Source organism: Mus caroli, chromosome 10 (assembly GCF_900094665.2).
Source record: "Mus caroli chromosome 10, CAROLI_EIJ_v1.1, whole genome shotgun sequence".
NCBI classification, from domain to species: domain Eukaryota; kingdom Metazoa; phylum Chordata; class Mammalia; order Rodentia; family Muridae; genus Mus; species Mus caroli.
The window spans coordinates 92,562,925-92,578,083 of NC_034579.1; the positions used below are offsets into that span (position 1 = coordinate 92,562,925).

The 15,159-nt window shown below is 40.4% G+C and overlaps 1 protein-coding gene across 5 annotated transcripts in view; it reads left to right on the forward strand.

Annotated features, from left to right (window-relative positions):
• Atp2b1 (ATPase plasma membrane Ca2+ transporting 1) overlaps positions 1-15,159 on the forward strand; it is a 107,379-nt gene that overhangs the window by 41,944 nt on the left and 50,276 nt on the right. For all 5 annotated transcript variants that reach the window (XM_029482169.1, XM_029482166.1, XM_029482167.1 and 2 more), the window contains exon 2: positions 8,322-8,752. In XM_029482169.1, the coding sequence (XP_029338029.1) occupies positions 8,545-8,752 (208 nt within the window). In that variant the 5' untranslated portion in view covers positions 8,322-8,544. The remainder of the gene's footprint in view (positions 1-8,321; positions 8,753-15,159) is intronic.

The following is a 15,159-nucleotide window of genomic DNA, read 5'->3' on the forward strand; positions in this document are numbered from 1 at the left end:
TCGTGAAATCAGACTAGGAATATTCTGGGAAGATGAGATGTCAGTCAGTTGTATATTACAGTGACTCATGTAAGTTATTAATGAACTAAAACTTGATTCTTTGGGGGGGCGCAGAGGTTTTTATTTTTTATTTTTATTTTTGGTTTGGTTTGGCTTTGTGGTTTGGTTTTCTTTGGTTTGGTTTGAGACAAGGTCTCATCCAGCCCTGGCTGGCCTAGAACCTGTTATGTAGACCAGAACTCAGGACAGTTGGCCTACCTCTGTTTCCCCTGTTTCCTGAACACCGGAATTAAAGGCATGTGTCACTATGTCTAGCCTTAAGAAGTGTTTTAGTTTGTTTTTCAGTGGGTAGGGTTGGTGCAAGCAAGCCCGAGACAGAAACTGGATAACATCAAGTTCAAGCCCAGCCAGCATATATACCAAGTTGCAGGATACCTAGAGAGGCATACTGAGTCCTTTTCTCCTCCCTCTCTCTCTTTCTCTCCCTCTCCCTCTCCCTCTCCCTCTCCCTCTTTTTTACCACCCATGTCTCTAATTATCTCAATATGTCTCTTTTTTTTTTTTAATCCAGATGGCTTGTGTCTTCAAGGGGTCAGTAATTAACCAGATGGGCTTAGTAGGAAGATCAGAGAAAGTCATTNTTTTTTTTTTTTTAATCCAGATGGCTTGTGTCTTCAAGGGGTCAGTAATTAACCAGATGGGCTTAGTAGGAAGATCAGAGAAAGTCATTCATAAAGACACAGGGAAGTTAGCTTTTGAGGGAAGCTAGTATTGCTAAGGAGTCTGGTGGCCTTAGAAGTCAGAACATGTGACAAGATTTGGTAAACTAATCAGAGAAGTTGTGCCAGAGAGGAAATCTGAAAATAGAGTAATTCCAGGTGATGACCCTATTGGGTGGCACTAGCCTTTAGTTACGGTCAGAACAAAGGAAGGCCAGCAATTGGTGGGGGTGGGGGAGTAAAAGGAGAAAGATTGGGAATTTGGGAAGAGCTTAGAGGACCATTGGTGATGTGATGGAGTGCGCCACAGTTCTGATGCCCAGACTCTCTGCACTTTATTGAGTTAACCATAAATCCAATGCTGCTAATATCTTTTTAAAATGTAGTTTATTTTCCAGTCACATTACTTGAACTAGCATGAAAGGAAGTATTGATTTCCCCCCCCCCCCCAAGCTCCTCTTCAGCACCTATAGCTAGAGATTGCAAAAGACCATCTACAGCCAGACTCCATAAATGCAGTAGAAAGGAAGACGCGGGCAAGGGCTTCATCCTCTCGGCTTGGTGCTCAGTTTTCAAGTGCTGGGGCAAATCTTTGAAATTACAGAGTTTTCAATTAGTGAAACAGAAAAGCTCATGTCAGTTTGCAGAAAAGAGTTAGCCTCCCTCAGGACTGCCGGCTTTATTTTTGTGAGGCTGTTGGGTGACATAATGAGCATCCTGTTTCCCTAAGCATGAACGTGTAGGCTCTTGTGAATTGACAGGCTAGAAGCTCTTGAGCACTGAGTAGGCCGGCGGAGCAGCTGGCGTGACATTCAAGTGTTCATGGTGCCTCTTAGCTCCTGAACAGAAGGGAAAAACACTGTTTTAAATTAGAAATCTCTTCCTTGACTGAAGCTGAAAATTTCAGCACCAGAGAGACTAGAAAATGATAGAACATTTGGTTCTCATATTTAACCGGAGGTATAGTATGTTCTTATATTTGGTAAATTGCACAGGATTATATAAAATTAACTTTATTTTGGAGCTTTTCAAAAGCACCCCCCTCAGCAAAAACCTTTGCAACCAAGAATCTTGCTGTAAAAATGAAAGATGCCTAAGTAGATCAACAGAAAAATGAAAGATGCCTAAGTAGATCAACAGAATTGGGGGGGAAAAAGTGTAGTTTATCTTAGAGGTATGAATAGAAGGTAGCTATGTAATTCAAGCATTTTGTTAAATTTGTTAAAATCAATGCCTTAAGGTGTTTAAACTTTTTTAGTTTGAAAGTAGAAAATTATTCACAGTATTTGTGAAATATGAGACTTAAGTAGAAAAATATCAGTGTATTTGGTATTAAAACCAAAACAGTTCAGAGTACCAGCTCACAAAATATTTTTAGAAAATAATCTGCTTTGAGTTAGTTATTCATGCAAATTACGAATGAGTAATTTGCCTATTTTGTCTAGGAACTTTTGGGTCAAAATGGACATCCAACAGTTCATGAGTCAAAGTTCAGGTCAGAGTCTCATAAAATAGTGACTCACAAGAGTGACAGCAGGATCAATATCCCTAGCATCCCAGAATTTAGAAATATGTTTTCCTACTGTGTGCTGCATCAATTGAAGACTTTTCTGAGGTGGAGCCCAGCAGGGCCCATTTTAAGAGCCCTACAAACATTACCAATTAAGTAGACAGTGGGATTGAGAAGTACAGATCTGCAGTACATAGTACCAATAACGTTAAAATTTATCATGTTTGTTAAATCGAGAGGTTGTGGTTTGTTGATTCTGTAGGTACATCCTTGCGAGATTAGGCCAGTCTCCTCATAGATGTGGGTGTCACACTAGTCCACTGGATAAGATTCTACCAACTTACCTGATCGTAAAGCAAACAGATCTCTAGTTATCATTAAGATATCTGTGCTTTAGTTCATTGACATTGAAATCTTTATTGTATACACTAAGTGCTGTGTTGTTGTGAACTTGTAGTCTTAGTATGTGCTGGAAATGGAAGTTATCAAAAGCCCAGAGATGTGGTCGGATGGCCAGTCTATGCCTCTGCTTCATTTGAGGCTGGCATACGCTTTTATAGATGAAAAGTTACTGGGAATAAGAGTTGTGTTGAGGGAAGATAGAGAAGCGCTTTTTCATACTTTCTCCGAGCCCGACTGCTGTGTGTGCTTTAATCGTGAAATTGTGAAATTCTGAAATAAGAGAAAAACAAAATTCTTACACTTGCACTTGCAAGTAGATTTTTATTATCTAAAAGCCAATCTCATTTTCTGTGACTAAGACCAGATGAAAACAGTTACTGTCACCCAACCCTGCCCCACTGGCTTCCCTGACAGTTGTTCAGGGAGCAGAGCAGGGTGTGGAAAGTGAAAACATGCAGCCAGAGAGAGACAACCCTGTGGTGGAAAGGAGAGTCCAGCGGTGGAGGGATTAAAACAGCAGAAACTTCAAGAGTGGGGCAGTGGCAGAGAGTAGCAAAGGTTGCCAGGAAGTCAAACAAGGACTGTGTGATCTTCAGGTTCAGGATCATGGGAATCACCGGTCATCGAGAAAGTAGTTTCTCCTGCATAGGAGAAGCTGGAATGGAGGGAGTTGATCAGGGAGAGAGAGGGAAGAAAATCGGAACAGTGCGTTTCAAGGGATTGTGGCTACTTGTGGGTTTGGGGATTGGGAGTTTTATACCATTGTTGCTTAGGAGCCCTTGCTAAGTTAACTCCTGTACTGATCTGATATATTTCTATTTGTTACGGTTAACTTTAACAGTTTATTCCTCCAATAAGCATGCTATATCTTCCAAGCTTTATGAAATACTAAAGCTCAGAATTGTTGCTTGGCCTGCTCTCAGTGATCTAGGACCATTGTTCAAAACGGTTGTCAGTAGTGTATAATTCATTTGAGACTCTCTGAAAATGTATGTATGTATGTATGTATGGATGGATGTATATACACCCATGCACATATTTTTTTGAAGCTGGCCACTCACTGTGTAGACCAGTCTAGCCTTGAACTCCCAGAGATCCTAATTCCTCTCCCCCATTGCTGGGATTAAAGGCATGTGCCACCAAGCACAGCCTGAAGTACTTTTCACTTTCTACTGTCTAAAAGGATTCAGAGGGAAATAAAACGACCCATCTTTATACCAAGATGGCTCAAAGACTCCTCAAATGCTAACCTTCTCAGAAATTAGCATATATTTTAAACATGTGGTAAGGTTTTTTTTGTTGTTCTGTTATTGAATTGCCATTACTTTATGCAGAGCTGCCTTTTCAAATAGATTACAGCTCAAGGCACAAACTAAAAGCATTTTCACTCAATAAACATTGAGCCCTCACTGTATCCCAGACACAGATGAGAGTTAAAAATCAATAGGACAGATCCTATCCTGGGGTCACAGGTCACTGGGAAAGACATAGAGAGGTGATTTTCTCAAATCGTTACAGATTTGAGAAAACAGCTGTGCTGAGAGAGCAGGTTAGGTCCTCTTCTGTTCTAAGAATCCGCCCCCGCCTACCCTCAGACATTTGCCGAAGCATTCATGCTGGGCTTACTGCTTGGCGCAGCTGCGACTACTTTTACAGTACCCGATCTCTGCCTGGAATAGTCTTCTAGGAGATAAGTAAATTACGGAGGGAGTGAGGATGGTAGGCAGGGATCTTTGGAGATTGATTAATCAGGCATTGTGAACAGTGCTTGTTTTCTGTTGTATCAGATCTGTGTAAATGAGATCCTGCTTGGACTGTGTGTGTGTGTGTGTGTGTGTGTGTGTGTGTGTGTGTATGTAGAGAGAGAGACAGAGAGAGACAGAGAAAGAGACACAGAGAGATGGGGAGAGAGAGGGAGAGAACATGCATTTAATAGGAATTAACTTCTAACTAAGCTATGTAGACTTTATGTTCTTTTAGAGTTCTTTGAAAAACATAAAGCAGAAGTTCTGAGTCATATTAAATTTGATTTTTCCCTTGGCTTCCTAATTCTTAACCCAATTTCTAATTGATTTAATGAAATAATTTGGATGCGCTGTAATTTGTAAAGGAAGCTCCCACCATTCGTGATTTTAAATTATGTGCTCTCTCTGAAGAGAAACTATAGTGTCAGACCACATGCTCTTGCCACTGTTAGAATTATATCTAATAGTTGGCAGTAAGGTACTACCACTTCTTAAGAAGAGATATCTCGGCTGTTGAAAGATTTCGGGTTTTTAGGGCAGGAATCTGGTGGGAGTGTTTTGCCCTCCCGCAGAAGTAGCTATGGAAGTAGTGTGAAGTTTTCTTGCTGAGACACAAGACGGCATAGAGCATTTCTTTCCTTTTCGTGATTTTTAAGTGGAGTAGGCAGTTGGTCTGGTCTAAGGTGTAGTAATTATCTACCCGCCCCTCAAGGGACCTTTAAGGCAGCAGAAGTTCTGAACCTCTGAGTCAAGACCCTATTGGGTGTTGAATGAACCTTTCGCAGGAGTCACTGGAGACCATCAGAAAACCCAGATCTTTATATTTTGATGCATAATAGTAGCGAAATTACAGCTATAAAATAGCAATGGAAATCATTTTCTGGCTGGGGATCACCACAACCCGAGGAACTGTATTAAAGACTCGCAGCATTAGGAACGTTGAGAACCACAGCTCTCAGGGGCTGGGGTTCAGGTTGTCCACACTAACTTGAATGTAATTGAAGAAGACTGACAGAGCAGGCTGGTTCTCTAAGTTACAAAGCAGCTATGGATAAAATGCTGGTCACAGAGAGAAACAGTTCCAGAGGTCAGTGATCCGTCTCTTAACTGCCTGTCGGGGTATAAAGGAAATGGAATTGATTTTATGCGGATACACACATGTGCATGCATATTCCACACATGCTGAGAGAGAAGGGGAGTTAAGACGGAATTCTCTTCACATGTTCTTTTGTGAGAATTTGTAAAAGCTGTAGTCCCAAACTATTTTTGAGTCCCTTGATCTATCTAATGGCTAAGTGTACAGTGTAGTGACAGCTATTTCACTGGATGGCAGGTAGACATCAGCACATTGTTAGGACATGTACCCTGACTTCAGGCTTAGCCGTTTCCTTTTGTTTTACTAATTCAGTGTTTACTGTGTGGTGATCAAGAAGTGTTTGGCTTCAGCATCTGTAAAATGGGAAATTGAACTTTAACTCCCATATCCCTTAAATTATATGACTCCTTCATAACTCTTACTTAACAAAGTGAGGGCTTGTGCTTGTTGTTAAATTATGCTTAAATTAATTTTACAAAATGTAATATTATTCCAGAAAATTGGTGATTTTTGTGATTAAGGTTGACACCTTACTATTAACTTGATAATGCCAAGTAATATCAAGTTAACACATATTTAGCTTTGATAAATTTGGCCTTTGCCTTTCATATATGCTGACACATTTTTATATATATTTGTAAAGTTATGTTTTGGAATTAAATATAAGATGATCATACATGTGTGCCAATTAAATTTCGCCTCATTGCCATCTGTCTGTTTGGATCCTGATCCATTATCTAACATGTTTTCCAGTTACCCAGCTTTAAACTTTTATACACTGAATAAGCACACGTCTCACATCTTCAGCTCACCAGCATACGTTTAGAATCATCCAAGAGTTGGGACGCCCGTTTAGAAGACAGTCTTGTTGCTGATGTTCTTAGTAATAACAGCACATGGTTTTGGCTATAGGAATCTTATGTTGGTATATGGATTAAAATCATTTCATAGAATGTTTTATATGACTATATTTCATTTCATAAATCACTTAGCGCTTCTCTTTTATTTCTTGTAGTTTGTGTAAATGATTCTTACAATCTGGAGTTATCACTATTGGCCTTTATTGAATCTAGGTAACTTCCACAGAGCTTCCTCTGCGGTCTCTTTAAGTCAGTCTACCTTGTGAAGGAAGGAATTGAGATTGTGTTATTAACAGCACTGTCTCTTAGCTTACTGAGCAGGTGGACTTCACAGTCATGCTTTGTGTTCTCCTGTGCCTGCCCATTCCTAGGAATGCTTATGTGTGGGAAGAATTCACCCAGATTTCCCCATTTGAAGATTATAGCTATTCTTGCCCCGTGTCAGGCTACAGCTTTTGTATTTCCATAAAACCTCAGACTATGAACAGTGGTTTAGTTAGAAGTGTCATTTATTTTGGGATATATTTTATAGGCTAAGCGTCCTAAATAGAGTTGTGTGTCTTCTTTATGACATCACCTTTCTGACGTATCAGCCTCCACTTAAATTTTTTTTTCTTAAGCCTTTAAAATGGAGGGTGAAATGTCTTTGAAGAACAAAGAGGATCAAAATAGACGATCTGGTTTCTATTCCGTATTTTATTTGAAACCAAAATTAGTTTGTCTCTTACATGACTATCACTTTAAGGCTAACAAATACAGCATTTTTTGATGTTGCCCTTGGCATTTTTGTCAGCCACTGGCCTAAGGGAATGAAGGAGTAAAGAAGGAGACAGCAGCGGGAGCCAATGGATGACCTGGAAGGAGAAGGTAGCTGAGGGGTAACTAGTAGGTCAGGGCTGAACTAGGGAGTCTACTTACGAGACTGGCTGCTCTGTGTTTCTCCTCAACAGCCTTTTCTCAAGCTGTTTCCTTGATGTAATGGAATTGACTATAATCATGGACTCGAACAAAGCTCTGGACCCATCCAGTATAGCAAACTCAACTTCTAAAATCAATTTCTTGATAAGTGGTTGGAAAAAGCAAGGACAGGACAGACTTTACTCATTGTTTAAGCCAGGGCCTTAAATAGGGAGGCCGAGGGAGGCTCATGTTCATCCTGCATGCACTCACCTGTCCATCATCCATCCTGCTGGGCCTGGCCTTCCCTGTTGGAGCTTGTAGTGCGCAGTGATCATAGTAGCTCTCCGTGTTTCTCACAGACTTAAACACACTAAGAGGCAACAAGCTGGTAGGTCACACAGAGGCAGAGCAGAAGTCTCCTTGACAGTCTGTTCCGGTCTCATTGCTACTTCTGAAGTAGGAAGAACATGGGGCCAATGGTTTTCTGTGGAACTCAGTTCAAATTTCGTAAGCACTAGGGAAAGGCTGTTGAGGTGACAACCAAAATCCACAACAGTTTCTGTTTAATATTGATTTGCTTGTATAGATCATGTGTTTGACTGCTTTATGACCAACAGAAATGTCCATTGTAAACTAGTAAGTGGGAAAACTTGGTGGAGGCCATACAATTAGTAGGCCTTAGTGTTCTGGATAGAGTAAGAGATAGTATTATTTAATTTTAACAGTTAAATAAGAGGATAGGTTTAAGGTAATTAGCAAAGTTGGAGCTAAGCACTTGGGCGGTAACTTAGTAATACACCACACACACACACACACACACACACATACACACACATACAAGAAGTTCATTAACAATGTTCACTTTCATTTGATACTAAGTTCTCGTGACTAAATAAACTATGCTTATTATTATTATTATTATTATTATTATTATTATTATACTATGATCCAAAACCATAGTTCATAAATATTTGTAACTAGTGTACTTCGTCTAGCTACCTGGTAGCATTTAAAAAGCATGCTTGCATGCATGGGTAACAAACACTCTTGAGAATGAACTATTAACACCGAAATCTTTTCTTCTTACAGATGTATACATCTCGAGACTGAGAGGAAGAAACAAGTCATGGGCCAGTGGTCAAGATACTTCTCTGGGAATTGTTGCTGCTGATACTGCTCTTCAGAGTCCTACAATGAGTGTGTGGTTTAAGGAAGATTTTCATATTTAAAAGATTTTCAGCTTGGAAATACACATCAAGTGAAAATTTCATTCTTCTGGGAAACATTTTCCTCCTAATAAATTATCCTTGTGATGGGCGACATGGCCAACAACTCAGTTGCGTATAGCGGTGTGAAGAACTCTTTGAAAGAAGCTAACCATGATGGAGACTTTGGAATTACGCTTACAGAGCTGCGAGCTCTCATGGAGCTCAGATCCACGGATGCATTACGGAAAATACAGGAGAGCTATGGAGATGTCTATGGCATTTGCACCAAGTTGAAAACATCTCCCAATGAAGGTAAGTCTTGTGTTGATTGGCCACTGCAGCTGGGAGGAGTGTTTATCCAGCTCAGGTGGAAACATGTTGATACTGTCTTGGCTGTTGCTTGATCACGCCATGACTTTAGTAGTAAGTTGTCAGCTTGCTGCGGTTTGAATCGGTTAACTTACACTTTGCAGAGTGGCAAGCTGAACTATTTTGTCCTTTTGTCTACATTAGTGTTCCAGATTACAATAACAAGATTGCCCTTCGCTGGAGGTGTAGAGGATAGAACTGAGAGTGGTGCCCCCCAGGGGATTCAGTGGAAATAAACTGCTCACTAGCCTTCGTTTTGCCCGTATCTTAAAATAGTTCTCACTTCCAGTAGCCGTCAAAGTTGTTTTTGCTCATGGGACCTAATCTAAACTTTTAATAATCAGTCAACTGAGATCTGAATGCAAATTTTTAGATAGATGGCACTCAGTCTCTCACTTAGTAAACATCTATGTGGTCAGATTATGTCGAATTTCCCGTCCTGGAAAAGGCTTTAGCTTCATGGAATCTCATTTATAGCATGGACTTTCCTGTGCATCTGACCTTTGAAATGATCTGACAGAGTTAGTCTTACTGTTCATAAACCTAAGGATACAACGGTTTCATTATTATAATTATTATTAAGCTGTTTTCTCTACATTTTCATAACATTACTGCTGGTGGCAGTACTTTACGTAACATAACAGCAAAAGATGATTTCCAGAATTATTCAGGAATTTCCAATCAGACCAGCAGAGTTCTTTGAAAGTATTTGTGTCGTCATATGTGAACTTGCTCGCTGCTCACTCTGACAGGTGGGCCCTTTGGGTTCTCTGATGACACAGTGCTGAGGAACCCAGAGTCCCTGCTCACCCGTGTCTTAAATAAAGTGACGTCATCTCACTGGGTGACAGCTCAAGATTTATTTGCATCTTTTCAAGTCAGAACTACTAACATCGTAGACTTTGTTATACCTCAGTAATATGGTAAAGCTTGAGGCTTGTTCATTATGCAAATGTGCTTTGAGATTACCCTACTTTTTGACATGCTAGATGTATACCTTAATGTGCTCTTTTAGTTTTCTTTACTCATGTGTATTGTATTTCATCTAAACCCCAATTGGTGATTGCTTCATGATCACCAAATTAATAAGAATTATTAACATTAAAGAACCCTCCTTGTCACATATATTTATTCATAAAAGAAATATTGATTGGTTGGGGTTGTAGCCCATTAGCAGAGCACTTACCTAATATACATAATCCATAGGTTGGATGTTCAGCACTGCAGAAGGTGTGTATTGAACTTTAGTTTCAGATATATGACTGACTGACTGCCCTTCACCCAGCCATATTTCTGTATTTTGTTGCTATGAGTGACTAGAGTCTTTGTTTTCTAATTGTTGGATAGACCTCTCCTACCGTCTTGTCATCTTTTGCAAGTGTGATTTCTCGTTAATTTGTAGTACAGATTCCTTTATTATTTTGAGTATTATGTTTCATTGTTTTTTAATTAGTTAATGAATTAATTGGAAATTTTGCTTCTAGAAATTCTGGGAAGAAGAGATTATTTACTCTTGACAACATGGTAGAAGCCATGAATGGTCTCTGGAGAACTGATTTAACAGTTATTTTCCCTTTATTGTGTGTGCTTTGAGGCAGTAAGTGAAATTACACACTGTTTTTCCCTCTTCATGACACTGAGAATTAATGTTTCCTAAAATGTGTATAAATTGATCGTGATAGTTTATATACAAATAATTTTTCATCTTGAAATACTCTTTTAAAAGATTCCAAAACATTCTATTGTAAGCATATTTGTGTTTATAGTTACTGGAATATAACCAAAATGGCAGGAAACTTCATAGAAATATTTCCCAATGACTCTTCATAGCTTTCACTTATTAGGAATATTTCACTCCAAGATCTTAACATTATGTCACTGATCAACCAGGTGAATCAGGATCAAATAAGCAGCTGGGTTTGTGTGGCCCCTACACACAAACAAAAAGGTGTGTCTAGACTGTAAATACATGCCTTTTTGTTAGAGTAATCTGTATTCAGGGGGTGTGAGAACTGAAGTGGTTTTCACACTACATGGGTTTTATTGCTGAAACTAAAGGTATCCCTTGTCCCTTCAGTGCATTTGTTTATGAGTCACTCCCCGACATGGCCTTTGATCTGACTTGGTGCTTTGCATGTTCCATAGATTCCATATATCTCCCTGAGATGGAAGGGTATTGGCAATTGTTGGAGGAAATTCTGAGTATAAAATGGAACACAGGGCCCCTAAAGAAGAAGCTAGAGAAAGTACCCAAGGAGCTAAAGGGGTTGGCAACCCTATAAGAGGATCAACAATATGAACTAACCAGTACCCCACAAAACTGTGTCTCTAGTTGCATATGTAGCAGAAGATGGCCTAGTCGGCCATCAATGGGAAGAGAGACCCTTGGTATTGCGAAATCATATGCCCCAGTACAGGGAAATGCCAGGGCCAGGAAGCGGGAGAGGGGAGGATAGGGGACTTTCGGAATAGCATTTGAAATGTAAATGAAGAAAATATCTAATAAAAAATGAAAAAAATTAAGTTACATCTGGCACTCAGAAATTTTACTGCAATATATATGTGCCTTAAAATTGCTCAAGTATAATATTAGAAAGTGTCTGCTCTGTGACAGGTACTTTTTAGGCCCTGGGCATATATCCATGAATAAAACAAAGATCTGTACTTTATTCTCAGAGGAGCAGGACAGTTCACCTTGTTAAATGTATAGTGTCTAAGTTAAATACACTGTGGTAGTGTATTAGGCTTAAGAGAAAAATGAGTGGAGAAGAAAACTCATGCTAGAGGTGCCTTCCTTAGACTTGTCATGTCTGAAGGAGCAGCTCAAGATTTTTCTTAGGAATAGCAACAACAAAGACATTAGCACTTACATTACATAACTTTTTTGTGCTAGATTGGCTATTAGTACTTCCTTACAAATGTAAGTCCATTTTATCCTTAAAACTCCTTTATCCTATTTTATAGGCAAAAAGAAGGTTAAACAGCTTGCCCAAAGCGACACTTCAGCTGTGGTATCTGAGAAAATGCTTTTAACTGGCACAAGGGACTGCTTTTTTTGTAAAAGTTCAGTCCGTATACCTTACAGAAGGGCTGAGATACTGAGAGAGAGCTGCTTTGTTCTTGTCTCTTAATTTTTCCCCTCAGTGGAAAAACAGACTTATTTTTGGAGTTAAATGGTGGGTAAATGGTCTTGTGTGTCAACTTTCTGTCAGTAACAAAATACCTGAAATAATCAATGCTGAAAGGATTTTTATCATGATCACTTGGCCCATTGGCTTGGGGCTGGAAGGAAGCAGTAACTATTAGCAAGAGTACATGGCTGGGAATCCCAGGGAAGGGCCCCTTTGGGAGGCATTCAGTGGCCAGGCTGTGGAGTTCTCCTCACACTGAGGCCGTTAGAAGCATGCCCTTCCATCCAGGAAGCTGGGTTTCTTGCTTCCCCATTTTCTCCACCAGCTTACCACGTGGTGTCTAAAAAGGTATGATTTGAGCCCGTTCTCAGGAATACAACAAATAGTATTTGTAGACCAATAGAACGTGTTTGGGCCAGATGAAATTTTTCCATCTTTCTGATTAGCTGTCATAATTCCTGAGAGGGGATTGAAATTAAAAGTTCAGGGTAAAATGAAGGTGAGACTTGGAATGTCATATTTTAGCGGTATCTTTTAGACCAAGCATGTATCTCACGTTCCTCAGAGCTTCGTGCTAAAATAATCTGTTTATAACATCCTAACACCTAGAATTCTTTTAAACTGTTCTTCTCTCGTGTTTTACTTTCCTCTATCGAGTCTATTATTCCTGCTCTAAATCCCATTTCTCGGTCCACTAATTTTCACGGTGGCTTCCGGGGTCTTTTCTACCTTACCCCCGTTATCTTTCTTGTGCTTTGTGCTGGGTGGCAGAGAAGACTCGGCTGCAGGCTTCTGGATGCATGCCTCTAGTTCCAGTATCATATTTGTTATGTTGTAATACTACACCACACAAGGTATAAAAGTGAATTAATACAAATTAAAGACAGATGCTGAGTTACCGGGCATGGCTTCGTGCACCACAGAGGGAAGAAGTCAGGTGAAGTGGAGCTTTCTAAGTGATGTTTATCAAAATGAGGCAAAAGAGGGGCTGAAATAAAAACCAACAGGGGAAGCTAAAGATGTCTTTAGGAACAGTGGCGGTGCATGATGGGAGCAGGAGAGGCTTAGTAGCTGTTGTCATTGGTTGCCTAGTTTCCATGTTTTAAGTGACAGCTGATATTTGCTCTCCCTAGAAGTAAGTCTCTGGCACCTGTGTACTTTGACCTTGTCTCCATGTAGTGATACAGTTTAACGTTTAGAGAAAATCGACCTTTCCTTAGGGATAAATCATTAGTGACTTAGGGGCTGGAAAAAAATGCTCTCATGCCCTGTGGTTTGGGCTCGGTTTTGCAGATTAGCACCAGTGTTTGCATGGCTGTGGTGTGTTAGCATGTACGGTCTTGTGCTTCTGAGTTCCATGTCGCTCCCGCACAGCCTGGTCCGAGAAAAGGGTTGCTTGCCACTGTAGTAGAGCATTGAATGCTATTTTGATACCTGCTCTGGTCACTTGTTTTCATTGCTTATAGATTTTTTTTTTTTTAAGCTGTGTTAATCAGTTGTCCAACTCCGTAGCAAGCATATAACTTTAAAAGTCATACTTGAACCTGAAGTAACATGTCATTGGCTTTCTATTGTGCTTCTAAGTTTCATGGTTAGGTAACAGTAGATTGAATTCCCTTTCAAACTACTCCCTTTCTGTCTTCTGAACATATTCCTGGAGGTCTCCTTGCTTCTGCATGTTCTCCTCCTCCCCTGTCCCTTCCTGGTCTGCGGGTTTCTGGTGGTTGGTACACCCTTCTGGGCAGTGCCATCCAAAAGCCCATTGATGATGACGTCACAGGCCACCACCTGGGTGCTCCTAGTTCCCAGATGAACAGTTCCTGCTAGGATTCTCCTCCACCTGGAGGGTGAAGCCCCAGTCCCTCATGCTTTTCCTACAACTCCGCTCCTGAACCTCTGCAAACCTTGCTGCTGAAGCCGTCACCCGTGTGGCTGCCACGTGAGAAACTTGAATGGCTTTGATTTCTATGTGAATTTTTTAAACCCATTCTGGTGTAGTCGTTAAGCCTTGGGAATTCTTCATTCTTTTTACCCATGGTGTCTCTTTCATTGTGCCCTGTGGGTAGGATCCACTGTCTTATCTTCCAAAAATTGAGCTGGGGTAATAATTGGTGTCTCTGCCTGTCCTGTTTCTGATCTTAAAGCCACCTATTGGTTAGCATTGCTTTTGAAATGAAGCTTAGACTTCTCCAGTAGACCTAGAACTCTCCTTGTGATCTGGTTCTAAGTTGATCCTTTTTCCTATCTTTGGTTCTTAATGTTTGAGGCAGAGAATCTTTCATTTTTCTTAAAAATGGTATGTCACATTGTTAGCTCTTGTTTCTTGTCTTTTTAGTCTCTAGCACATTTTACCTCCACCTACAACACTATATAAGGAGAGTATCAAGATTGAGATACCAAAAATGAGTATATTGGAATTTCTTCACCCATCACAGCCCTGTGAGTTTGGAGTCCGTTTTTGTGTATACTTTCTTAGTGTCCCCTCCACTGCCATCTAATATGTAATACACTGGGTGTGTCTGATTATTAGTCATCCCTACCAAACTCTGAGTCGTTTAAGGTCAAGAACCAGGGAAAAGCATCCTGCCCGACCCATCCTGTGTGCTCTGTACCTTCCCACAGTGCCTGGCACGTGGGATATGGGAACACATATTTAAGTCTGACTTTAGATGGAAGGATTGAAAGTTGGAGCGTCAGTGAGGGATCACCTTCTCCTTCAAAGCTGAAACAGTGAAGAAGGATGCACATAAACACATTGCCATAAACTCTTCAGTCTGTGTCCTTCTCTCCTATATAGGGAAGTCACCTTAACTGTTATACCCACCCACCCCCACCGACACACAGGCATGTACACACATATACATCCATAGTCACACAGTTCCTAGTTGTATGTGGAATAGATTATTCTTGATTCTCAGCTAAATCTACCTGCATCAAACACTCCAGTAAACAACCACCACCACCACCTCCTCCTCCTCCACCTCCTCCTCCTCCTCCTCCTCCTCCTCTCCTAAGTTAGAAGCAACAATTGAGATGCAGCCGTCGATATTCCTTACAAGAGTCATGGGGACTTGATATAATTGGTTTTGATTCTCTCTGCTCCAGTATAAGATGGTGCTGTTACTCTGTCTTACCTGTTCAACTGATCAGTTTCCGGCTACCTTTTTCTCCCCACCTTGGTGGATGCAGACATAGAAAGGGGATACATTTGGAGCCTTC